General features: G+C 46.3%; 1 protein-coding gene across 2 annotated transcripts in view; it reads right to left on the reverse strand.

The window, feature by feature from the left end:
- The window catches only part of PTDSS2 (phosphatidylserine synthase 2), a 426,270-nt gene extending 401,952 nt beyond the window's left edge, over positions 1-24,318 (reverse strand). Inside the window, exon 1 of one of the 2 annotated variants that reach the window (XM_085644752.1) lies at positions 24,046-24,318. In XM_085644752.1, coding sequence (XP_085500878.1) covers positions 24,046-24,188 — 143 coding nt within the window. In that variant the 5' untranslated portion in view covers positions 24,189-24,318. The remainder of the gene's footprint in view (positions 1-24,045) is intronic. The other variant, XM_085644754.1, reaches the window with a different exon arrangement.
- Between the last annotated feature and the right edge of the window lie 1,163 nt (positions 24,319-25,481).

Below are 25,481 nucleotides of genomic sequence, written 5' to 3' on the forward strand. Positions count from 1 at the left end.
CATCCACTTCAGCATCCAGATAGCAGGCTACATTCTTAGAGGCAATAAAACAGAGGCCAGCAAACCAAAGTCATACTGTGGATAATGACAGTTTCCTTAGGCTCGTTTTCCATGATGCACTTTGTGCAATAAACGGGTCTTCTAGACAGGCCACAATTTTCAACCTACAGTCGCACTGGTAAGTGGAATAGGGCTGCAAACCTTTCACATACTGGCGATTCAGTCATGGTGGGCACAGAAGACGAAGACCACTTAAAACTATCAACAGTGTGAAAACACACTGGTCATGGCTTTTATTAAGGATCAGTAGTCTTACAGGCTTCGTGCAGTGGCCATCACAATTCTGAAAAATGCTGCTGATTACTCTAGGTTAACACAAAAAGATGGACGGAATGCTGAACAAACCAGATATTCAATCCCAGTCACAGATCTGGGTTAAATCCATAGTTTCTTTGCTCGCCAAGCTATTACAGTTCGGACCCAGCCACATGCAAATCAGTATTGACCCTGCTCCCTATGTGAACAGTCCAGCCTGAACTGCCAGGCCAGGTCCTTCCTGGACCGGAAACAAACACACACACACACAGAGGAGGGAACCAAGAAGTCCAAAATAAACGATCGATCCAACTTAACAGTTAAACCAGGAACTCGAATCTCAGCTCATCATAATGGGAACGCGCACAGGTTGAACAGATGGCTTCATGTCACCGGGAAACCCCTTTCCCATTGCTGGACTTGGTCTATACAGATCATTGTTAACAAGTATGTTGGTGCAATAGGCTCAATTTAAATGAAAACAAACACACGTACACACACACACACACACACACACACACTCCACCCCCCTTGCCATCACCACGGCCATTACACCCCCCCACACCCCCACCCGCATACATGATCATCCACCACAACAAGTCCCACAATCCAGAAGGCCTCGCAATCATCCACAAGGACATCTCTTGCAACACCTCTCCTGATGAACCTAGTGTGCTTAGGGAACACCTGCACAACATCATGGGCACACTCGCCTACCGACTGCCAGGACCCTACACCTCTTTCAGCAGTCTCCTCACCAAGTTTATCACTCCTATTGTCATCAGATCCAATGACTTCCTCCTACTTGGCGACCTCAGCATTCATCTAAACAACCCCACGGACCACAACACTACCAATCTCCTAGAAAGCCTCAACACTGGCCTCACACAGCTTGTACAGTGCCTGACCCACACCGCCAGACACACACTCAACCCTATCTTCATGTCTAGCAACAAGACCTAGTTGGGAAAGCAGCATTTGTAATCAGACTCGAATCTCACTCCAACACAGACCTCGTCAACATTGTCATGGAATTCACCAACCCAACAGCCACCAACATCATCACACACTCACAAATCCGTTGTGATAAACTCTCAGGCATCTTCCATGACAAAATCCTCAAGATTTAGTCCAACCTAGCACCCCAGAACAACATTGAGGACATCACCACACAACCCCACCACCTCGAGCCCCCACCTCCTTGTTAATGTTAACGCCATTTATAACACGCTCGAATCACCCCGGGGGTACCTCGGCGCAAGCATGCAGCGTAACGCAACTAGCTCAGAACAGAATTGTCATCAGTAGTTTTCCAAAGCGAAAATGAGCCGTACAAGTCCTAACATAGTGTGCCAGCTTGTTCCAATATAAAAGGAGCCAAATAGGAAAAGGACCTGCAGCCTTGGCGGGCCCTATTACTAAGCGGGATACTTAACAGTGATATGTCACTTGATCTCAGTAGTCTAGGCCGGGGGTTTTGTCCAAGTTTGGTAGCTAAATAAACACAGCCACAAACAAGTAAAGGCTTTGGTGTGTAAGACAACATAGTTTGAAGGTGAAGTTTGAAGAAGGGGCACAGAGGCAGTCATCGCAGGCAGATTACAAATAAGGCGAGCCGCAGTGTTCTGCACCACCTGTAAATTTGATAGCAACGTCTCGTTAGGAGAAGCCAGCAGTAATCAAAGCGACTAATCACCAGGGCCTGGACCACCATTTTCCTTGCAGAAAATGGGAGGAAGTGGAGAGCTCGTCTTAGAATAATAATATGGAAACAGGAGCCAAAAGGTAGACTTCACCTGCTCTTTCATCGAAAGTGGTTGGTCTATGCAGACTCCCAGGTTCTTAACCACCAACTTAGGTGAGAGAGCAGTTCCAAATTCAGCTGGCCACCAGTCAGCAGACCATATTTTTTGCGCCTCGCCAAATAACATAATCTCCGTTTTTTCCACGTTAAGATGGAGACAGGTTTCTGTCATCCATGAGGCAATTGTCATCAGTCCATTTAAGAAACATTGTTTTGTTTTAACTAAGTCTTTTTCAAAGGAGATTACCAATCAATCAATCATTTGTAAAGCGCACTACATACCCACGAGGATCTCAAGGCACTGAGGGGGGGGGGGGGGGGCGCTAGTGATGAAACAGCCAGGTCTGGAGTATCCTCCTGAAGGTCAGCAGGTCTTGGGTCTGTCGTAGGCTCAGTGGGAGGGTGTTCCATGTCTTGGCTACGAGATGGGAGAAGGATCTCCCGCCAGTGATGTTCTTCGGATGCGCGGGACGGTGGCGAGTGAGAGGTCAGCAGAGCGTAGCTGGCGGTTGGGGGATGTAGAAGGAGAGCCGTCGGTTGAGGAAGGCTGGGCCGGTCTTGTGGAGTGCTTTGTGTGCGTGGATGAGTAGCTTGAAGGATATCCTCTTGTTGACGGGGAGCCAGTGCAGGTTTCTCAAGTGGGGGGTGATGTGGCCGTGTCGTGGTACGTCGAGGATTAGTCGTGCCGAGGCGTTTTGGATGCGTTGTAGTCGTTTGATGAGCTTGGTCGGGGCTCCAGCGTAGAGGGCGTTTCCGTAGTCGAGTCTGCTGCTGACGAGGGCCTGGGTGACTGTCTTTCTTGTATCTGTCGGGATCCATCTGTAGATCTTGCGGAGCATGCGGAGGGTGTTGAAGCAGGAGGAGGAAACGGCGTTGACTTGCTTGGTCATTGAAAGCTTTGAGTCGAGGATGATTCCCAGGTTGCGTGCCTGGTCGGTGGGTGTCGGGGCTGCCCCCAATGCCGTCGGCCACCAGGAGTCGTCCCAGGCTGAAGGGGCGGAGCCGAGGATGAGGACCTCCGTCTTGTCCGAGTTCAGCTTCAGACGGCTGATCTTCATCCAGTCGGCGACAGCCTTCATTCCTTCGTGGAGGTTGGCTTTGGCGGTGATGGGGTCCTTGGTGAGGGAGAGGATCAGTTGAGTGTCGTCGGCGTAGGAGATTATGTTGAGGTCGTGCTGTCGGGTGATGTGTGCGAGCGGGCCATGTAAATGTTGAACAGTGTCGTGCTGAGGGAGGATCCCTGGGGTACGCCGCAGATGATCTCGGAGGCTTTGCAACGGAATGGGGGAGGCGGACACTCTGGGTTCTGCCGGAGGAAGGAGGTGGTCCCTTCCAGAGCCTTGTCTCGGATCCCTGCGGCGTGGAGGCGTGCGCGTAGTGTGCGGTGGCAGACTGTGTCGAAGGCGGCAGAGAGGTCTAGGAGGATGAGTGCTGCGGTCTCATCGTTGTCCAGCAGGGTCATGATGTCGTCGGTGGCAGCGATGAGCGCAGTCTCGGTGCTGTGGTAGCTGCGGAACCTTAACTGGGAAGGGTCCAGGATTCGGTTTTCTTCGAGGTATCGGGTTGGCTGTCTGTTGACGATTTTCTCGATGACCTTGGCCGGGAAGGGGAGCAGAGAGATGGGCCGGAAGTTCTTGAGGTCTCTTGGGTCTGCCTTAGGTTTTTTTGAGTAGGGCGTTTATCTCAGTGTGTTTCCAGCTCTCTGGGAAGGTCGCGGTCTCGAGGGAGAGGTTGATGACGTTGCGTAGGTGGGGTGCGATGGAGCTGCTTGCTTTGTTGAAGACGTGGTGCTGGAATGGGTCTGACGGAGACCCGGAGTGGATTGTGCTCATGGTCTTGATGGTGTCATCGACGCTCACGCTGGCCCAGGCTAGCAGGGGGTCGTGGTTGATGGTGTGTGGAGGGTCTGTTGTGTTGCTGTCTGTTGGGGATGTCTGGGTGTTGAAGCTGTCATGGATGTCTGCTATCTTGCGGTGGAAGAAGGTGGCGAGGGAGTCGCACAGGGCTTGCGATGGCGGGATGTCGTTGGTGTTGAAGCTGGGGTTGGAGAGTTTCTTCACAATGTTAAAGAACTTCTTGCTATTGTGTGTGTTGTTGTCGAGGCGGTCTTTGAAGGAGGTCCTCTTGGCCGCCCTGATGAGATGGTGGTGGTGGTGGTTGCGGATCGCATCCTGGTGTGCTGCGTGGCTGTCCAGAGTTTGTTCACTGTGCCATTCCTTCTCTAGTTTCCAGCAGGCTTGCTTGGAGGCAAGGAGTTCTGGGGTGAACCAGCTGGCCCTCTTGCTGGTGTCTCTGTGGGGTGTTTCTTCAGCGGGGCGAGGGTGTTGGTGCAGTCCTCGATCCAGTGTCTGAGGCTGTGGGCAGCGTCATCGGTGTTGGAGGGTTCGGTGGCTAGGCTGAGAGCGAGGTTTGCATATAGTTGGTCTTCGGTGATTTTGCTCCAGCAGCAGGGGGGGATATCTGTTGGGTGTGGTGGTGTGTGGTGGGTTTCTGGCGGGCGAAGTGGATGCAGCGGTGGTCGGTCCAGAGGAGTTCGGTAGTGTGGCTGACGGAGACGTGTGGGCTTGAGGAGAAGACGGGGTCGAGCGTGTGGCCGGCGGAGTGGGTGGGCGTTGTGACGAGTTGCTTCAGTCCGAGGTTGGCGAGGTTATCGATCAGGATTGTGGAGTTGTTGTCCTCAAGGTGAAAGTTCAGGTCTCCGAGGAGGATGTAGTCGGTGGAGGTTAGGGCGTGCTTGCTGATGAAGTCGGCGATGGAGTCGCTGAACTGGGGACAGGGTCCGGGGGGTGGGTAGACAAGGGTGCCTCTGAGGGTGGAGTTGGGTCTATGTGGATCTGGAAGTGCATGTGTTTGTCAGTGCTGAGCGCGTCGTCTGTGCGAGTCGAGACGCTGATGCTGTTCTTGTGGACGATGGCGATTCCTCCTCCGACTCCGTTGGTGCGGTCTCTGCGGGTGATCTTGTAGCCGTCTGGGATGGCTATGGCGATGTCGGGTGCGGAGGAGTCGTTCTGCCAGGTCTCTGTCAGGAAGGCGATATCCGGGGATGTTGTGTTGAGCAGGTCCCAGAGCTCGACGGTGTGTTTGCGTGCGGGGCGGGTGTTCAGTAGTATGCATCGGAGATGGTTGGAGTCTTTCTTGGCGGTTGGTTCGTCGGATCTGAGGCTGGTGTAGCTGCAGTTCTGGCAGGAGAAGGGACCGTGTGTGCGTTTTGGGGCGGCCTTGAAGCAGGAGTTGAGAGCGTGCAGAGTGCTGGCGTCGCAGTGGCGGCGGTCATCGTGGCGGGTGCAGGGCCAGGGGTTCTGGTGCTGGGCGCGGTCCAGGCGCGGACGGGCGCAGATGGGCTCGCCTTAGGCACGCCTTCGGCGCGGCAGCGGCCGGCATATATGGGGAGGTGGGAGGGAGGAGCAGCTGGGAGGCGGGGGCAGCGAATGGGCAGTGGGCTGTCAGGGGGGCGGGGCCGCAGGCGACGCAGCGGCAGGGGCGATGAGGGAAAACGAGTGTCACAGAAAGCAAGAGGGCACAGAAATACAGGGGAAAAAACGAGTGTCACAGAAGGCAAACAGGGCACAAGAATACAGGGGCAGCTGAGAAACAGAAGGCAAAAATGGGCGGAGAGGCACTGGGGCAGCGAGAGGTACAGAAGGAAAAAACGGGCAGAGACACGGGGGCAGCGAGGGGTACAGAAGGAAAAACCGGGCAGAGACACGGGGGCAGCGAGGGGTACAGAAGGAAAAACCGGGCAGAGACACGGGGGCAGCAAGGGGTACAGAAGGAACTACCAGGCAGAGACACGGGGGCAGCGAGGGGAAGAGGGAAGAAAACAGGCACGGACCACAAACAGGCAGCGGGGGAAGACAGAACAACAGCAGTCACAGACACAACAATGAAATACAGGCAATACAATAAAACAATAGAGCGCAAGATGAACAAACCTACGGCCTACCACTGGCCACCAGGGTTGAGACGCAGGTGGTAGCCTGCGGGTGGTGGAGGGCCTCGAACTTACTCATCAGCAGCGGAAGCTGGGGCAGGGACACACAGGCAGTGCTGTGCGGAGGGGGAGCGACCTACCTGGTGGGGTCAAGGGTCGCACCAACTGTGTGTCATCTGCATAATTAATGATCTCAAAATCAAAGCTCTTACAATCTTGGCAAGAGGGGCCACTTATACATTAAAGAGCAGCGGGCTACGACATGAGCCCTGGGGAACCCCTTTATCCAATAATATAGTATGGGATTTAAAAGAACCAAGGATGATGGTTTAAGTTCTGTTGGACAGTAAATCCCCAGGCCAGTTAGGGCTGTTACATGGATGCCAATCTCCTGTAGCCTATGTAATAGTTTGGACTGGGACACCGTGTCAAACACCGCTGACAGATCGAGTAATATTAGCAAAGCTGGAATATTGGCGTCTAACAAGCCTCTAATATGGTGGGTCACCGCTACCAAGGCAGTCTCAGCACTATGGGACGGTCTGAAACCCGATTGCGAGTAGTCTATGATGTTGTTCGACTCAAGGAACTCTGCAAGATGTTTATTAGTCCTTCCAACAGCTGGCCCAATAAAGGAAGCTATAAAATTGGACGATAATTAGAGAGGCTCGAAGATGATAGATTAATCTTTTTTAAGATTGACCCTGGGCCTCCTTCCAGTTGGCCGGTATTTTTTCCAGAATTAACCGAATGCTAACAAGCTGGAGTCCACTCACCACAGTGAACATTACCAGAATCATGCAGTCCATCCACTCGAAGGTATGATGTTACAACGCATGCCTTTATATCGCAATACCCTTTAAAATGCATACATTTACATTGCATGCCACTACAACAAATTTTTTTAAACTACATTTACATCGCATTATACCTTTATAACGCATACCATTACATTGCATTTAAGGTAAGTGTTGAATAGTGTAGGGGTAAAAATTACTATTCTAACTCCAGGGGGTGCAACAGTAGGGTAAGTGCTGTATAGTGTAGGAGTATTATACATTGTAGTGACATGCATTGTAGTGACATGCGTTGTAGTCACATACATTGTAAAGGATGTTGCGATGTAATGACTGTGTTGTAAATGTTGTTTCCCATCCACTCGGGATCCCCCACAAACCCCTAACCTCACAACATGTACAACTTCAGAAGCACACTGATCAGCGGACAGATGGAAACATGCGGAGGTCACCGCTCTGCTGAAGAAACCCTCAGCAAATCTCAATGATCTCAGCAATTACAGGTCCATCTTGCTCCATTCCTTCCCAGCCAAAGTCCTAGAAAAAGATCAACAAGCAGCTCTCCGCCAGTCTTGAAGAGCACCACCTTTTGGACTGAATCCAATCAGGAATCTGCAGCAACCACAGCACGGAGACAGCCCTCCTCGCCTAAGAATGGACAGAGGAGAAACCTCTGCACTTATCCTGCTCAATCCCTCTGCAGCAATCGACACAGTCTTCCACTGAACCCTTATTACCAGACGTCAGGAATAAGGAGTCCAAGGTCTCGCTCTGTTAAATCTCCTCCTTCCACTTCAACAGAACATAGCAGGGCAGACTCTCCACTTTCACCTCTGAACCCATACAGCTCATCTGTAGAGTCTCCATGGCTCCTTCCTCAGCCCAACACTGTTCTACATATACATGGCACCTCTTTCCTGCATCATAAGAACTCACAACATCAACAGTCTCCTACGCCAATGACACTCGGCTCATTCTCTCCCTTGCAGCCAAGAACACAATCAGGAACGATTTCATTGTCTGCATGGCAGACAAAGGAAAACTGCATGTGAGAGAATTACCTCAAACTCAACACAGATAAAAACAGAAGTCCTGATTTTCGATAATAAGAACTCCTCCTGGGACTCTTCTTGGTGGCCACCCGACTTGAGTCCTACGCCCACTCCCACAGACCATGCTAGGAACCTCGGCATCGTCCTAGACGACAAGCTCTCGATGAACAATCAAGTCAGCCAGGCAGAACCTACCACACCCGTCAGCAGTGCGTGATTACAAACACTGTATACCCTGCGCTGACGCTGGTGTAACTTGGCAATGAACAATCAGGCTTACCACAGAGGCAATGTGTAAAGCATTGGCATACCACTCACTCACAATAAATACCTTGAGCGTCAAAAAAAGAGACTTCACACATGATGTATGTAAATAACATTTGTATTGAACACACATAATAATCAGTACAACATAAGCATCATGTATTTCTGGGCCTAAATCACATTGGGAAATATTACAAGCAGTACTAGGCCCAGCCGTGTTAAAATATTACATCAGTAATGTGCACGCTTGGGAAAGATCCTAAACTACACCACCCCCGCCCCCTCCCCCCCCCCCACCCTTAAGCGGCGCAATACGTTGTCCACCCCAGGCCCACCCAAGCATTCCAATACAACACAGTTATAGGTTGCACCCCGGGTCACAACGATATCAGAAATATGTAAATACCACAAATAATGATATTGTTTTGCAGCACTACGTTCCAAGGCCATCCGTGTAAAAACCAATGTCAAACTTAATGCTATTCAGGCAAGAAATCAATGTATCAGAGACTCCCACACACACTCACTCAGATCCGCTATGCGGTGCTACGGATAGCAGACATGTCCGTACAGAAGCACTCGCACACATAGGCACTCCGCACCCTAATGTGGTACACTGATACCCAGACTGGAGGCTAGTGACTTAAACAGGCCAGTCTGAGTAAACATGCAATTGCGCGCATCAGCCAGCAATAGCAGGCTGGACACGTATTTAGGAGCACCACTGGTGCAAGTGCGCACACCAGCCTGCAATGGCAGGCCAGATGCATTTAGAAGCACAACGAGTGAGAGTATGCACGACCCATGCGTGCACACCCTCGACGCAGAGGGCACGCCGGCCTGCATTGGCAGGCTGGACACGCATTCAAAGACACCATTGGTTCCAGTGCGCACACCCAGGTCTTAAAACATAATAGGTGCGAGTGTGCACACAACGGCCAGCTATGGCAGACCTGACTATTTAGAAACCTCAGGTGAGCACCACTTTCTAACGTCTTAACAAGAGAATCAGCCACACCCAGGAAGTGCACCACCAGGAGAGCCGACCCCCGAGGTCGGAAAAGTCACAAGGCGATTCATCTCTACCCAGGCAGTACATACGCAAATGTACCTTCCCGGCCACTCACCTACCCCGGTTTGGTGGTAGGGAACAGCCCACTCACAGATGGATAAGTAGTGAGACCAGCCACCCTGAGTAAGACATTTTTCACAGGCTACTCATTGCGGCGTTCCGGCCATTAGCCAGTGTCGCACCCACCCTGGGTATGTGGTGTACCGTTTTGCAGGGCACTCACGGGTATGATCCACTATTCCAATCAAGTAAACACCCTATCCTGGCATGTAGGAAGGGCACATGCACTTTCCTGCTGCAGTACAGTGGGGGAAGTGCACTGAGTCCAAAGGTCAGGAAAAGAGTTGGCAAAAACCAGGAGGACAAAAAGCAAAATGTTTCAGGGAAACCCCCCTAAGAAGGGCCATGTCAAAAACTACAACAATGCAGTATATGTTGGCATTTCCAGCCGCCTCACTTAAAGACTACAGACCATCCAAAACGCCGCCACCAGACTCATCCTAGATATGCCAGGGAGGGCCCCACCTTGCAGAACTGCACTGGCTATCCATCCAGCAACGCTGTCAATTCAAACTTTACCCATGCCTACAAACCTTTCGACAACATAGGCTCAACCTTCCTCAACGACCATCTCCAGCTCTTCCGACTATCCAGACAGCTACTCTCAACCTCTCTTTGCTTCACACTAATCCTGAGCCTCCTTAGAAGCTAGAAAGGAGGACATGCTTGTAACTTCATTGTGACCTAAAGCTGGAACGAACGCACTCTACATATCCAGAACACCACTCTTCTCCTCAACTTCCCCAAGAAGCTTAAGACCTAGATATTCAAACAGGAGCACCTCCAGACCAAAGCTCCTGCTCTGGCACCTGGATACCTTCATGGGTAATAAGCTACGCCCTACAACTCTCCTGAAGATAACATCCCAATTAACAATCAAATGAAGAACATTACCCTGGGTGTTATTCTCGAAAAAACATGGATCAGTGCTGGTTGAAGCTGCACCCTTTTAAATAAATCTCTTTCAGATGCCGGCACACCATGCAACATATGTATGCATGCGTCTATGGGTTTTTGTTTATTGGCCCACATGCAACAGGTGCTCATTTATTTCAAATAAGGAAATAAATCACACAAATAAGACAGCATCAAATCATTTGAAAAGCTTATTGTACAAAAATATGCCATCGCACAAACCACATGCTGCTAAATTCCCTATGCTGATTGACTGACCTATCTTAAATGGGTAGTTAAGACGATAAAGTACTTCGGTGAATCACAAAATGAGTCTGTAATGCCAAACTTGATAAGCACACAAATTCTTCCTCAGGTAAACCCTGTTCCTATGAAACCTAAGCAATACCATATTCACACTAGGAAGGACCAGGGCACACAAACATATCTTCTTTGAGCCCTTTGAGAGGCAACATGCGGTTTAGAAATAGACTATTTCCTCAGGTTTACACCAAACTACAGAAATTAGTTGTCAATAGATAATGTATGCCAACCTAGCGAGAAAGGACTAACTATTTAATAAGGTGGCTGTCATCTTTAAAATAAATCAATTTAAACACCTTCCACAAATGTGTGCCGTTTCTTTGTCACACATTCGCCAGAACCAATATTAAAAAATAAATGTTTCGGTCAGGCTAAAGACAGCACTAGGGGCCACTGCAAGGTGAGTAGTTCCGTTTTTTGGAAATGGGGCCCTCACACTCCCTGGCAGGTGTCATGCTTCATCATCATCAGGCTTGCTCCTCGTCGAGCCGGCGCTTCAATGCCTGACGGGCACCCTCAAGGGGGCTCTTCATTGGAGATCTTTTTCTAAAGCTGTGATGTGAAGTGCAAGTTAAGGGCCATTCATGTAGATTGAGGAAACCCGGGTGTTGATGTAGTGATTAGTGACTTGAAAAAGGCTAGGCAAGTCAAACAAATTGCAATCCATGAGTATACCTGACTTATTAAAAACATGATGTCACCAGTGGGAACAATGATCCCTGGTGACTCATAAGGTCAACATGTCACATGTTGTCAATTAGTCAAGATGTGGTCTAAGGCAATTCTTCAGGACCGTAAAATTTATATCTAATCTACACAGTGTCTGGGACCAAGGATGCAACAAGTAGTGTCCAAACACTAAGTACCCTAATAGTGTACCTGCAGAATGTAAAACACAGACCCAATAAGGGTGATGTCATCACCTCCTCGAGAGAAACACTGAGAAAAACGCTAACAGGTTCGAGATTGGTCATCCATTGGAGCACTTCACCAATGACCTACCCATTCTCATGTGCCTCAGGAGTCATTGGGTCACTGGTTTTACATTCTGCAACGCAACAACAAGTTACTCACTTTTTCCCCTTTTGTTACACTGCTTAAAAGCCACTGCTATCTGAAGCAAGTGAACTGGGGACTTGGAAGGAGCAGTACAGCTTACCACACATCGGATGTGACTGAGAATATTTATCCTTAACTTGCTAAAACGAAAGTCCTACATAAATATATTAATCATAAAACTTAAGCTAGGAATGCAACGAATGTGTGCGTAGACTGTCTGTGCACTTGGATTCAATCAAGGAATGAATATAATTGTGGCTAGGCGGCGACTTTTGCTGCTACATACAAGTATGTATTGATATGTACAGATTATTTTGCAAAATATGGCTGCAAGGTGAACTGAAGGTGACAGTACAAGGCTCAAAGACGGGGACCGAACAAGAAATACTAGTTTTCAGAACCACATTGCACTGCAGGTTTTTAGAAGTGAAATTCAGCTTTTTGAAAAACAATGGCAGACCCGCTTACAGTCGGTTTACTAGATAGACATACATAAACATGCATTTGCAATGCAATAGGTCTCGCATTTACGAGAGTTTGAGCTATTTGGCATTGTAAATGACAATGCCAATAGCTTAAACTCACGCAAATGTGAGACCTATTACATTGCAAACGCTATTTTTGGGAAAGTAACCCAATGCCGCACTTTCACATTAATGGTGGCCATGCCCCTTTCTTTAAGGCCCCACTGGTCTAAATGAAGGGACCATTAACGCGAAATCGTGGCATAGGGCGATTTTCCAAAAATAGCATTTGCAATACAATAGGTCTGTAAATAACAATGCCTTTTATTTTTGTGGTTTTAAAAAGCCAACACATATATAAAAGGCATTGTTAATACTAATGTCAATAGCTATATCTCTTGCAAATGCTAAAATACTTTGATGGTGACTGTGCCCCTTTCTTTAGCCGCTGCTTGCCGTGTTAAGGTTACAGTGTGCAGCGTCTAAAGAAAGGGGCACAGTCAACATTAAAGTGAAAGCATATAAGGGGCGCTTTCAACCAAAGCAACAAAAAAAAAAAAGGAAGAAAGCTGCTATAGTGTGGTTGCTAAAGTGAAAGCGGCCTGCGCTATTAATTGTATTGTTCTGCAATTGCATTTAGATAGCGCTTACTACCCCTGATGAAGTGTCATAGCGCTTGTTCGGCAAGTAGCACTTTACTCTGGAACCCATAAAGGATTAGTGATGAATTAGTATAGTGAAATATTAAAGTAATTTTAGTGGTGGATATGTGAGTCGGTTATTTGGATTAAGAAGGATAGAGGAGGGATAGAAGAGGGGAAAAGGTTTGCATTTATATAGTGCTTGCTACCCCTGGTGTGATGGCAGGACTGTCAGAGCATCTGACATCCCAAATATGGCATTGTAAAAGTTCTATAAAAGAGACGTAGGTATTAAACATACAAATTCGGTTTCAGGAATTTTTTCTTTTTTTTTTTTTTTTTTTTTTTAAATGGAAAACAGTTTTAAGATTAGCAAAACTTAAAATGTCAACAATTTGAAGAATAAAATTAACTTTTTCCCAGATTTATGTCGAACAGCTGGGAAAACAAGCTTGTGCCTTTGCGGCAATGGCACTGTTTTGCATACAACTGAGCAATGCCACTTCATGTATTTTAATGTAGAAAGATAGCATAGATCTTCTGTCAACCAGCTCCCAAACTCTGTTTTCATCAGTTGAATGCTATCAAGGAAGGAACAAATCCCAAATAACCCATGAGTGGCTTTGAGCAAATCCCACTGCATACCAAGTTACACTTTTAAGCCAGAACAGGAACTTGCTACCTTTTAAAACAAGCATTGGCATAGCCAATATGTCTTGCTTTTGGGACCTTATAAGTATTTAGTTATGCAGCACAATATACTTGGTGCAGCAACATTAACTGTTGCATGGCTAAACACTTATAAGGTCCCAAAGGCGAGACCTATTGGCTATGCCAATGCTTGTTTTAAAGAGGCTTCACTTCATCTAATAAACTACTATGTTTAGGAAACACATTTATTCTATATTCCAGTAAGAGGTTTAGCAGTGGGACAAACTTACCTTATATGAACACACATCAGGCCTGCGCCATCAGGGACAGTATGAGTTAGATGCGCCGTTAAGTTGGGGGCCAAGTTAGTGAAGTCTGGAATAGCACCAGGAGATTTCTGCAATCAGCTTCCATGGGCTTCTAGTCAGCTTTTACTTATGAAAACAAACCTTCTTAAAACTACCAGCTGTAATAATATCTACACCTTCTGACAAAAATATCAAACTAGCTGCACCACCATCTATGAACGTTAAGTTTACGTTTCACAAGACTATTTTGGCAATATCATTCAAGGTCCTGGGGTAGAATTGTGACAACTGTCCCCGATGCCCGTTGTCAGATTCTGCATATTCATTTTCTCATCTTTAAACCCATCTATATGTTAATGCTTGATCAATACTGTTAAATGTGATACAAGCCAAATACTGTTAAATGTGATACAAACCAACGCACATAAACCTTTTGTGACTTGCAGGTCTTGCAGCGGTCTTTTTGCCCTGAATTTGTACAATGCCTAGAACTTGCTATTGTGCCAGGTGGTCATGTAAATAGTGATATATGCTCTCAGGCCTGGCGCACGGGGTGGGAAGGGGGGCTGCCAAGGAAAATGTACTCATCAAGCAGAGCAATGCATCACGTCCAGCATTCCAAAAGCTACCATTCTTACACGCTTCTGTTCTGGCGCGAGGGAGCCCAGAGTGCACTTTGCGCAACCCAAGTAAGTGGCCCTGACTTCGCCATTGTCCTACGTTCGCTGGGCAAGCGGGAAATGCCATCTAACCTGGCAGCCGATGTCCGAACTTTTTAGAGGTCCCTTCTCACGCGCCCAGTTAGGTCTCAGATAACTGGCGACTCGGGAGCATTAAGAGGAAGCCGGGTGACGGCGCTTGTCTCCAGCGGAGCACACATGGGAGCAGTGCCGGTATTGTGAGCGAAGACTACAGCTTTGGAGCCCCTGATCAGCTGGGGCGGCAGCGACACTGCAACCCCAGCACTAGGCGGGTCTCGCGGCGCTGCACTTCCCAGTAAGCTCTGTGATTGGCTAGAAAGGCATGACCCGCCATAAAACCAGGCCAAGAAAGAAAGCATTTCTTACCTTGCGCCAGAAAAGGACCGCCCTGCTGCTGCACTTGGCAGTGAAGACCCAGCCGCACATGTGCATTCACGACCTGCACGCTGTCTATGATAACAAGCATTGGCCGCGCGGCCTGCGAAAGTGATCGCGATCAAGCGCGGCGAGTTAAGCGATCTGTGGTGGGGGAGGGGGAGAAGCGATCAACGGAGGAAAGACTGATGACGGTTGCGCGCGTGCACGCAAGCTTTAGGCCACCAAAAGCCTGTGGCAGCACTTTGAAATCCCACCTACTAAATGTCTTGCAGAGCAGCGCATGCGCTGGCTCAGGCGAGACCTAAACAGTTAATTGAGCTGGACAGCCCTGTACATGTGACCCATCCTGCAAATGTAAATCTTGCAGGGTATTCATTGCCCTAAAAGTAGAATGATCCATTTCAGCGTTATCCATCTCTGGTCTCTCCTGACTTGTCTATTCAAATTAGATGACATTTGATAAACTAATATCCAACTTCACACTAGGACCTCCACAAAAACTTGTGATCAGGCTATGGCTGCTTTTCCGTTTGCACTGGAGTTGGAAGGAATATATTTATAGATTCCAGGGGAAAACAGCAAGCTATCCGCAGAACATTTAAATCAAGAAAGGCAACTGTTAACTTTAGATACAATTCACTATTTTTCAGATTCCTCTAGTGCTCAGTTTTTCTATGGATCACTATAGAAACATGTCAGATAAAGATAGAGCTTGCCATGTTGGTCTGAGATCAATGTTGATTTATTTAGAAAAGTTACTGTAGCTCATATAGAGGGGCACAGGATGGTAAAATTGACAAAACCTCAAGGTCTATACTTAAACCTGGCCAAGACGCATACATACTGCCAGTCAATAATTGTACCTGGCAATGGACATAATATACTGGTCATTAGAAGAGAACATGTGGTTTGAATGTAGTTAAATTACCATTTGAGATACTACCCAGATGCTAGACTGCAAAGATGAAATGTAGCATGTGCATGTAATTACTCTGAGTATTAAGAATGTACCTGTACAAGTGAAGTTATTACTGCAACGGACAATGGTTTAATAAAAAGATTTTTTTTATTTTTTATAATAATGTATTTATTTATTTTGAAAGTTTTATATAGCACGAACATGACCACCAAAGGTATCGGAGCACTTTACAAATTATGCATCATAAGGTTATTACACAGATTATGCATCAGAGGGTATAACATACAAAGCAAAATAGACAGGTGACAAAAGCAAAGGCTAATATAGTCCAACAATCTCATGAGGGAAGCAAACAAACCCACAGGCAGAGTCAGAGTCTAGCATTGTCCGATTTAATTGTGAACCCGGAGGCAGAGCCAGCGACAACGTGTATGGACCCGAATCCGATGCAGGTGCCATGCTAAGGCAGGAATTTCTTCATCAGGAGCCCTTTGACCTCTTTTTTTAAGAGGACAGTAGAAGGGTTCACCCTGACTTCAGGGGGAAGGGAGCTCCAGGTCCTTTGAGCCAACCCTGAGAAGGCTCGGTTATAGGTCTTTTTTTTCTTGAATTTTTGAGGCTTAAGCAAAAGGGTGCTGGCACTTCTGGAAGCTCTAGACCCACAAGAGAGTTCCAATTTCTGCACTAGGTACAGCAGGGACTTGAAGTGTATGGCTTTGTGAGCCATGCATGCAATTTTTAACTGCATCAGAGCTTCATAGGGAAGTCAATTCAGTTCACGCAAGTCAGGAGAGATGTGGTGGTATTTTTTAGTACCAGTTAAAAGCCTAGCAGCTGAATTGAGGGTAGCCCTAAGAGGAGCCATCCTCACTCTAGGCAGGCCACAGAGTGTTGCACTGCCATAGTCCAGCTTTGAGATCACTAATGCTTGAACTGCAGTCTTGAGGTCATGAGCCGGGAGGAAGGGTTTGAGTTTCCTAATTAAGCGGAGTTGAAAGTTCGCTCCTTTGGTGAGGGAACTGATGTGCTTCTGCATGTTCAGGCTTTTGTCTAGAATGATACCCAGAGATGATGCAGAGTCCACGAGGTGTGGACTGCAGTTAAGAGCAGTTAGCTGATTCAGCCATTGTTCCATGACGAGGGATTGGTTGTGGGGTGAGATCAGTAGGAATTCCGTTTAAGAGCATTAAGCTAGCTTCAGGTGATTGCTTGTCAGCCAGCTTTGTGTTTCCAGCATGATTGAATTGAGGGACTGGATGTCTTCAGGGGAGGTGATCTTCAGGTATATTGGGGTAACCTCTGCATACATATGATAGCGAATGCTGGATGATTTTAAAATTTCTGTCAGAGGCTCAAAGAACAGGTTAAAGAGCGTGGGGGACAAAGCTAAACCTTGTGGAACACCCAGGGTGACTGCTGCAGGGTGGGACAAGGATTGGTCCACCTTGAAACATTGGGATCTGTTCTGAAGGGACGAAGAGAACCAGCTTAAAGCCGGCCCGATTGACCTCCTAGAACACAGGATGGGGCTATTAGGTGATCATGTTTGACAGTGTCAAAAGCTGACGAAAGGTCGAGAAGGATCAGTATACACAACTCTTTGTGATCCAGCATTCTATGCGCATCGTCCACAATGTGCGTGAGCGTCGACTCTGTGCAATGACCTGGGATCCGCATTTGGTTTCTTTAGGATCGGGATAACCTGACCTGATTTAAGACAATCCGGGATAGCCCCTTGCAAAAGCAAAGCATTGACTATCGTCGTCCAGAGAGTTAGTAAGGCGGAACTCACTTCAGGGAAAAGGTTTGATGGCAGAGGATCGAAAGGAATAATACTGCCATTGAAGTAGCGTTGACATATCACCCAATGTCAAGAGGACACCTAGGTATCCAGTTTTGGGCGTTCATCTAATTAGTGTAATCTGGACTTTTAGCCTTGGTTTGTTTCATTGAAGTAAAGGAGCCTAACACACCTGATGACAATGATTTAAATGAAAACCCAGAAGTGGAAACATGGTGCCCCAAGCAATAAAACGATTAAACAATGCTACCTCAAACATTGCCCTCAAATGCTGGAAGAAGCATGGTCTGTGTCAAATTATGAGCAGATCACAGCGACCAGCGCACTGGAGCTGGTCAATAGCTACAGCCAATCACTAGATGGGCATGTGTGCTGTCTGTAATGAAAAGCAGCCCAATGTGACAAAAGTTGCCACTCAACAGTGACACACCAGGACACAATGAGGATAAGCTACTTATCAATAGTCACCACAATCACTCACCAGCTAGGCTGGTCGGTTACATCCAAGAAATAGAGTGAGAAGTCAACAGTAACATAAGCAGCTGGTCACCAGTAATATTCAACTTCCAGCTGATATGCGTGCCCTGTAAATAGTCAAACCCAATCACAATGACGTGCAGCTAGTCAATAAATCGACATGCAGACTGGGCCAAAAGTTGCACAAAATCATGCACAGACTTATTTACTGACGGCTCAGGTGTCACACCAACCACGACTGCCAATGTTTTACAGGTCAATAACTGCAATTTAAAACACATAGTGCTCTGTAACATCTTATTTTCAGCTCATCTTACACATTACCAAAGAAAATTAAATTTGCCAATGTAACAATGGTGCAAACTATCACCACGGTCATTGCAATATGCAACAATAAGCACTATGCTATCATTAGTAACAGTACTGGGTGATCTCAGTAAAATGTTCCCAGCGTGTGATACTAAAAGGGATTAACAATAAAAGGTGCGCGCCTTTTAATTACAAACACGGCAGCAGATGAAAATGTGTAAGGGAGAACATGGAAGGGAACAGCCACAAGAAAGCTGATAGGTCTGGAGGAGATCATCATGGGAGAGAGTAAGTTTGGTTTTCGGAGTGTTGTTGGTTGTGTGATGACTCACGAAATCTCCCGACTCACTCTGGAGCGGGGAGGATTGGGATAGGGTACATGGAGGACAGGGAGAGCAATTCACTCACTCCAATCTGATTGATAGAGTGAAATACCAGCTTCTCACTCAAACTTACTTAAATTTGTTTCCATGGAGACAGTAACCTGAGAAGCGTCTTCCGAAGCCCCCACCTTATACCCTTGGCTCAGGCTCCCCTGTGCCGTACTCTCCTCTATTCCTGCTGTACTGCTCCCATCTCAAGGGGTGGAATGACGGGATGTCTTTCAAAAAGGAGGGGGCAGATGTAGGTACGCTGGGATACGCTACCGGGAAGGCATCCCCTCTTATAAGCAGCCGTTGTCAAAATTAAATACTCCTTCTTTCCAAAATGATGCGACAATCCCAAATTTCAACTGCAAGAGTAGACTTACCCCAAATCAGTGGGGAAGAGGAAGGCAGTGGGAAATAACCACTCAGCTGAACAGCCTCTCAGTTATTGTCTTTAAACACAGACCTGGAATGCCCCATTGCCTCAACAACAGGAGAACACATAAAAAAAGCATTTGCAATGCAATAGATCTTGCATTTACGAGTGTTTAAGCTATTGTAATTTACAATGGCAATAGCTCAAACTCTTGTAAACGTGGGACCTATTTCACTTCAAAGAAGCAGCAGCCATTGTCTGGGGCTGCTTGAAAGTGAAATCGGGCACGGCGAGGAAAGCTCGTCGTGCTTGCAGTAGGAGAAACCCATTAAAGAAAAGAGAACTTACAGACTAAATAAGACATACTATGTCGCATCCAAAGTAAAACGGCCAATCGCCATGGGAGGTTCCAAATGCAGACAAGGCGGTACCAAGGAAGGACTAACAACCCTAATAACGACTCGCAGGCCAGCATTTACGAAGGACAATGACACAAACCAATGAAAAACATGGGCGGGCTTCTCTTCCATACTCCACTACAAGTCTCGCAGAGCAGCGCATGCGCTCTGGCTCGACCTAAAAAAAGGATCCATTTGTCAAGTTGACAAACGGATGCTTTTTGTTTTCCTTGTAAAAGTGCCCCATGCTGTGGTTTCAGTTAAATAGCAGCTGCGCATCTTTCTTTAGATGAGCCGTGTCTAAAGAAAGGGGTGTGGCCAACATTAAAGTGAAAAGCGTCATATGGGGGGCTTGTAAACCAAAAACTGAATAGTAAGAAGAAAAAAAACATGTGGCTACATTCGGGTCGCAAACAAACAAAAGGTACGCCTACCACTGTATTAGCGTGGCATGCCCTGCTATGAAAAAAATAGATCAAGCATTAGGGGAGAGCACGTCCTCCCTGCAGCAGAAGCAGGTGGGAGAAAACTATTTAGCCTAATAGTGCTCTGAGGCTGTAATTAAAGCCTACCGAGTAATAACACATGTAACATGGGGTGTGCTGATGAGAGGTTACGAAATGAGACAGTAGGGACTACTAAGCCTATTGACCAATGAAAAGCCACAATTTACAAAGGACAGTTACAAGCCAATTAAAAATATGGGCGGAGAATGTGTGTAGTTTCAAGTCCATACCTGAATACAGCATGCCGCGCATGTGCTGCCCAGGATCGACCTAAAAAAGGACGCATACAGAACTCAACAAGCATTGGCATAGCCAATAGGTCTCGTTTTCCAGACCTTATAAGAGATTGCAATTCAAGTGCTAAGCTATTAGCCGAAACTTCTCTCAGTGAATGAGCACTTCTGCATTCTGTGCACTAGGATTAGCAGAAGTAACCAGAATACTGCAATCCTAGGTCCCTTTACACAATTACAAGTCCCTCCCACTTCCAGCTGAGTGCAAAAATATGTTCAGCCATAAGTGACTGTTAAGCGACCTGGAAATGCTATAATTATCAACAACTGTTCTAATGGTAGTATCATCTTTGAACCAATTTATTTTCTGTCCCGTGCCTCCAGGCAGATGCAGTATCTACCCCACTGACAGTTGTGGAATAGGCCAGTACAAGTGAAAACAAAAAAAGTGTTACATGCAGACTATATGGGAGGCAACGCCCTGCAATTGTTGCTCTGCACTGCGTTGAGCATAAACTAGATGTATATGAATACTACTATACAGTAGTGCGACGTCCTATGGCCCACACTGCTATTGTACCTTATTTGTAGATGCATTTGGTTAACAATTGACATAACAAGCAATTATTGATTGATTAACGAAGTTCTTGGTTTCTAAATATAAAGATACAAGTTTCTTTCCTAATTGATCTCGAATTTATTCTAGTGTGTGTCTCATTTATTGCCTCTGGGTGTGACAACAAATGCTTAACACTACGCCTTTGATAATCCTAACTGCTCGCCCACACTACCACAAACAGAACATTAGAATTAACTTCTTTTGACTCTGCACGCCTATTGGGGATAAACTGGACTCTCTGCACAGTGTGCATCATTTTAGTGCACTATATAGAGAACCAGCGCCCTAGAAGTGTGTTTATTTAATAACTATTTCTGAAAGTGGAAATTTACATAAACGTTTGAAACGTAATAACTTCCGTTTTTGCGATTTACAAGACAAAAATGCTCCAAATAATATTGCATGGTTTGAAAGAATAAAACACAAGAGTAAATTCATAGTCTTCCGATATTTACAGAAACCGGTCAAGAGCAAACCATAAACCCCGATTACTATTGTGATATCATCGGAAAATAAAAGGTATAATATACACGTTTAATCTGCAGATGCGAAAGTACTGGCGCTTTACCTAGTCTGGTACAAGCTCAATTAATAAATCAATAAAAAACAAAACTGAGCTCTGTGGGAGGTAAATCATCAGAATGACGAGGTTACAGCGGATATGCAGGCTCTTCACCATCTCACGTCTTTAGTGAGCTATGAATCGAAGGATTTAACATCATTCATACGTCGAACTGCTTAAGAGTCGAGCTGATTATTCATGGTAGATTAGGTGGTTGTCCGTGCTGGTTAATCTAAAATACTGTTTATAGACATCAATAATTTCCAACTTTGCAATGTTTTTAAAAACGTGTCTCCGGTTGAAAACTAGGCACTTCCACTGGATCAAAAAAGGACGATTTGTAATTCACATCTTCGCAGATGGCTAAGATTACCGTGTAAAAATAAAACTTGCTGGCTAATTAACTATGTTGGGCAGTGTATTGTTTATCGTACGGAGTGTTTCTTTACTTTTCTACGGGATGCTACTGCCAAGCGCGCGCTGACTTACTAAATTGGAACACGTGCTAACCCCACTGCTATATAATGCCTGTCGCGGCATCATGACTTGTTGATACCACTATTAGAACGCAAACACTGCCGGGTAGAGTTCTGTGGAACTCAGCGTACTTTTCAGAAGTTGATGCAATAATAATTACAAACATTCACTGCGGATGGCAAGAAAACAAATGGAGATGTGCCATTATGCTAGCATTATATACACGTATTCCCATGGCAACTGGGGAATGTTGATGTAAAAAAAAAAAAAAAAGCTTAAGTCTCATTCATGGAATTGGGATTTTCTATTCATTAATCAACAGCTTTTACGAAACTCAGAGGCTCTTGGGAGAACATGGTCTTGAAGTCAAATCAGTAATCACGGATAAAATGGGTTATGATGAAGGACAGTTTGTTTAAGGGGTGGGATTATATACCGCACAAAAATGCCCCATTCAAGACTAATAGTGCATTTATAGAAGACTACATCATGCAGTTAAGATCCAACTACTCAGTCACTTGAAAACATCAACCTGTTCTCACTGTAACTGGGAAGTCACAGAGAAACATCAAAGCCTCACTCAAGAGAACACCAAGAAAAATAAAATGGGATGGAGACTGAGTGAGTTAGAGCTGAAAACTAACTACATCAGCACATAAAGAGCACGAAAAGGCCCAAAGTAAACATGGAGAAGAGCACTGGTATATACGGAACAGAGGAAGAACTACAGAAGCAACAGAGTACACAAGAACACGCTCCCATGTCCCACCCAGTTCTCAATTACCAGAAGACATTGAGGACTACTGCAGGGCTGTGAGGAATAATGTAGATGGGCAGCTCATTTACGGAACCAAATCCGGGATTGCTCGAGTCCTCCAGTTGCATATGGTGGTTACTCTAGGCTGACTGTAGCACACATACCTCTGCTTCTAGAGCCTCTGTTGAAGCTATCCCAACCACTGGCTCGTTAAAACAATCCAGCATTCTATATGATATACACATGTGAAGAGTGCCATCTCAGAATAAACACTTAAAACGTGTAGCACCTGCGTTTATATTAATAGCATTAGAAAAGGTGAACTAGAGAAAGCATCGATGAAAGTAACAAGGTTTCTGTCAAGTCACAGCCTGTATAAACATATTGAGCAAGCTAGAACTATAACTTTACTTTATAGAACAATTATATAGTTCAACATTAAATACAAACAATCACACAGCGACACTGGGGGTAGAAGGCTTTAGCTGCTGAACATCTGAAGACTGAACTGGGACGAGAGCAGAGCGGATTTACAGGAGCAGAGAGGGAGGACGGGGCAAACTATAAATCTAGCTCACATATCCTGGGCGCAGATTACAGGTGACGTCTGCCCTATATACAAGACAGGTCCATATTCTAGCGGGACTATGTCATTTTAAGGGCAGCACAATGCTATGCAATTATAAAGAGGCACCGCCCTGAAAACCTAGCTGTCACCGAAAGTGTTCAAGTTTGCAGCCTGTCGCTATGCATAACCACCGCGAGACACTCATTGTACTATTATATGATGAAAAGCAACTGTGCATTGTTCCACCACAGTACAGTGGAACTTGCGGTTGCATTAACAGCACAACAATACAAATGTACCCCGTTTCCTTAGACGCTGACCATCAGCCAATTAGACTCGGTCACTGTAGCTCATTCTACGCACTAGTCAAAATCTGCCCTCAAACACCGGAGTGGATTGAAAAGCTGTCACAAAGCATCATTTACTGTACTAGGACAGGAGCTGTGTTTCGAGCATATCTATCAGCGAGAGGCCTTGAAATCACAAGACGGAGAGTCAGTATGCATCGCTATTTGAGATTGCAAGGGAGTATACTATAGCTCTACCGATCTGAGAAAACAAGAGGCTGTCACCGGACTTCACTCTGTGAAACGGCGAGATTCGCACTATACATTCGAGACAAGGAGCCTGCAGTTGCACCGGATTGTAATGTCCACCCAGAGCCTGGCGCTCTTAAGCAAAGGGCACAGGGCCACAACATGCCCGTGCACTTCTATCCTCTCCCATTACAGAGCGCAGGGGTCTAGGCAGGTCATGCGCTCGCTGTCTACCGGCGTGAGGGTCTGTACTGGTCAAATGTTACCCCCACGGACAGAATGATGTAAAATGGACATCTTTCCACTTGCCTCTCCACAAATAAAATACTGCACCTGAAGATGTGTCTCAACTAGTGCCCGAAACCGGGTCAAAGAGTGTCTGTCCCACTGCCCTTTCTGCGCCTTCCTTAACCAAGCATCTCACCAGAAGAAGGTATTAGTCCCGTCGTCAAACACCTCTGACTCTCCTCTGTACGCAGCTCGCTGCTCTGCAAGAGCTGCAGACCCGTTCACCTGCCGGAGCGGCGAGCCCCGGCTCCCAGTATGACCCTTGCGACCCTCGCTCATCCTGCGGGTTCAGCACGGGGCCGTTGGACGTGGGAAGCTCAGCTGTGCGCGTGCACCATCAGCGCCACTGTGTACTAGCCGGCAACCCCACGCAGCGCGACACTGCCGACGGGCTGACGTCATCCATCTGGGTCGCGTGATTAACGTTGTTGTCAACTGGCTTGAGGGGCGGGAGCTTCTTCAACTGAAAGAGGAGCGCATTGGTACGCCCGCATGCCCCTGGCCACGTCTCAGCACAGCAGCCAATGCCTGCAGCATTCCGAGCAGTGTCAATAATACGCCCACTGTCAGCGCTGTTAAAGCACAGCCAGAGCCTTCATTCCAGGCTCGAGTCACGTGTGGACTGTGGTCAGCAGTCACCAGGAAATCAATACTCCAGTTCGTAATTTCTCTTAAACAACCAGTGGGTCTTAAAGATAGAAATCGCAACAATACTTAAAAAACATATTTTAGAAGACAGACATCGCATGCACTCACGTTATCTTGGTATGTGCACACACCCCAAGACATGCACATTTATTTAGGAGTTCTGAAAATACCCAGTTCCTGCCATTCGTGAGTTGCTCAGCCAGTGTAGGTTTTTTGGTTGCATTATGGTACTTGTAGCCCATTTCATTCCATTTTAGAATCAGGGTTGCAAGTCTCAGAATAAAAAAGTAAAAAAATTCAAGTGTGACACTCAATATCTACGAAAGATGACACCACTGCGGTTGCCGCATGTCCTTGTTTTATTACTTCATAACACCTAAAATACTTTTCCCCCCTTTATATATGTTTATTGTCTTTATAGTTCCTGTTAAATTGTTTTAAAATATATATATATTATTCACAGATTTTCGTCATACAGTAATATGAACATTATTTATTTATTTATGCATTTTCATATAGCATAGACTTTACCCAAAGGTGTCAGAGCGCTTTACAATGGGCCCAGTTACGTTACATGAGGAGAATGTTACAAAAGTACATGTTACAGAAGCAAAGGAGATACAAGAAGAGGTATAATACAGCAATAGATGACAGTCACTCACAAACACACCAGGATGACGCTTGTATAGGCAAAGAATACACATTTACAATAGTGAAAGAACTTCCTTAGGGGACTTGAAAGGGCGTGTATTAGTTCTGGAAGTGTCTCTAGAAGAGAAGAGATTTGAGGTCACTTTTGAAGGTCCGGGTGATGCAGCGGAGTTTACCAGCTCTACACATTCATACACGCAACACACATTTGAGTCCATATACATTCATACACACAATGAGCTGGCAAATATCCACTGGTCATCATTTTTATTT

The sequence above is a fragment of the Triturus cristatus genome, chromosome 3_1 (assembly GCF_964204655.1).
Source record: "Triturus cristatus chromosome 3_1, aTriCri1.1, whole genome shotgun sequence".
NCBI classification, from domain to species: Eukaryota; Metazoa; Chordata; class Amphibia; order Caudata; family Salamandridae; genus Triturus; species Triturus cristatus.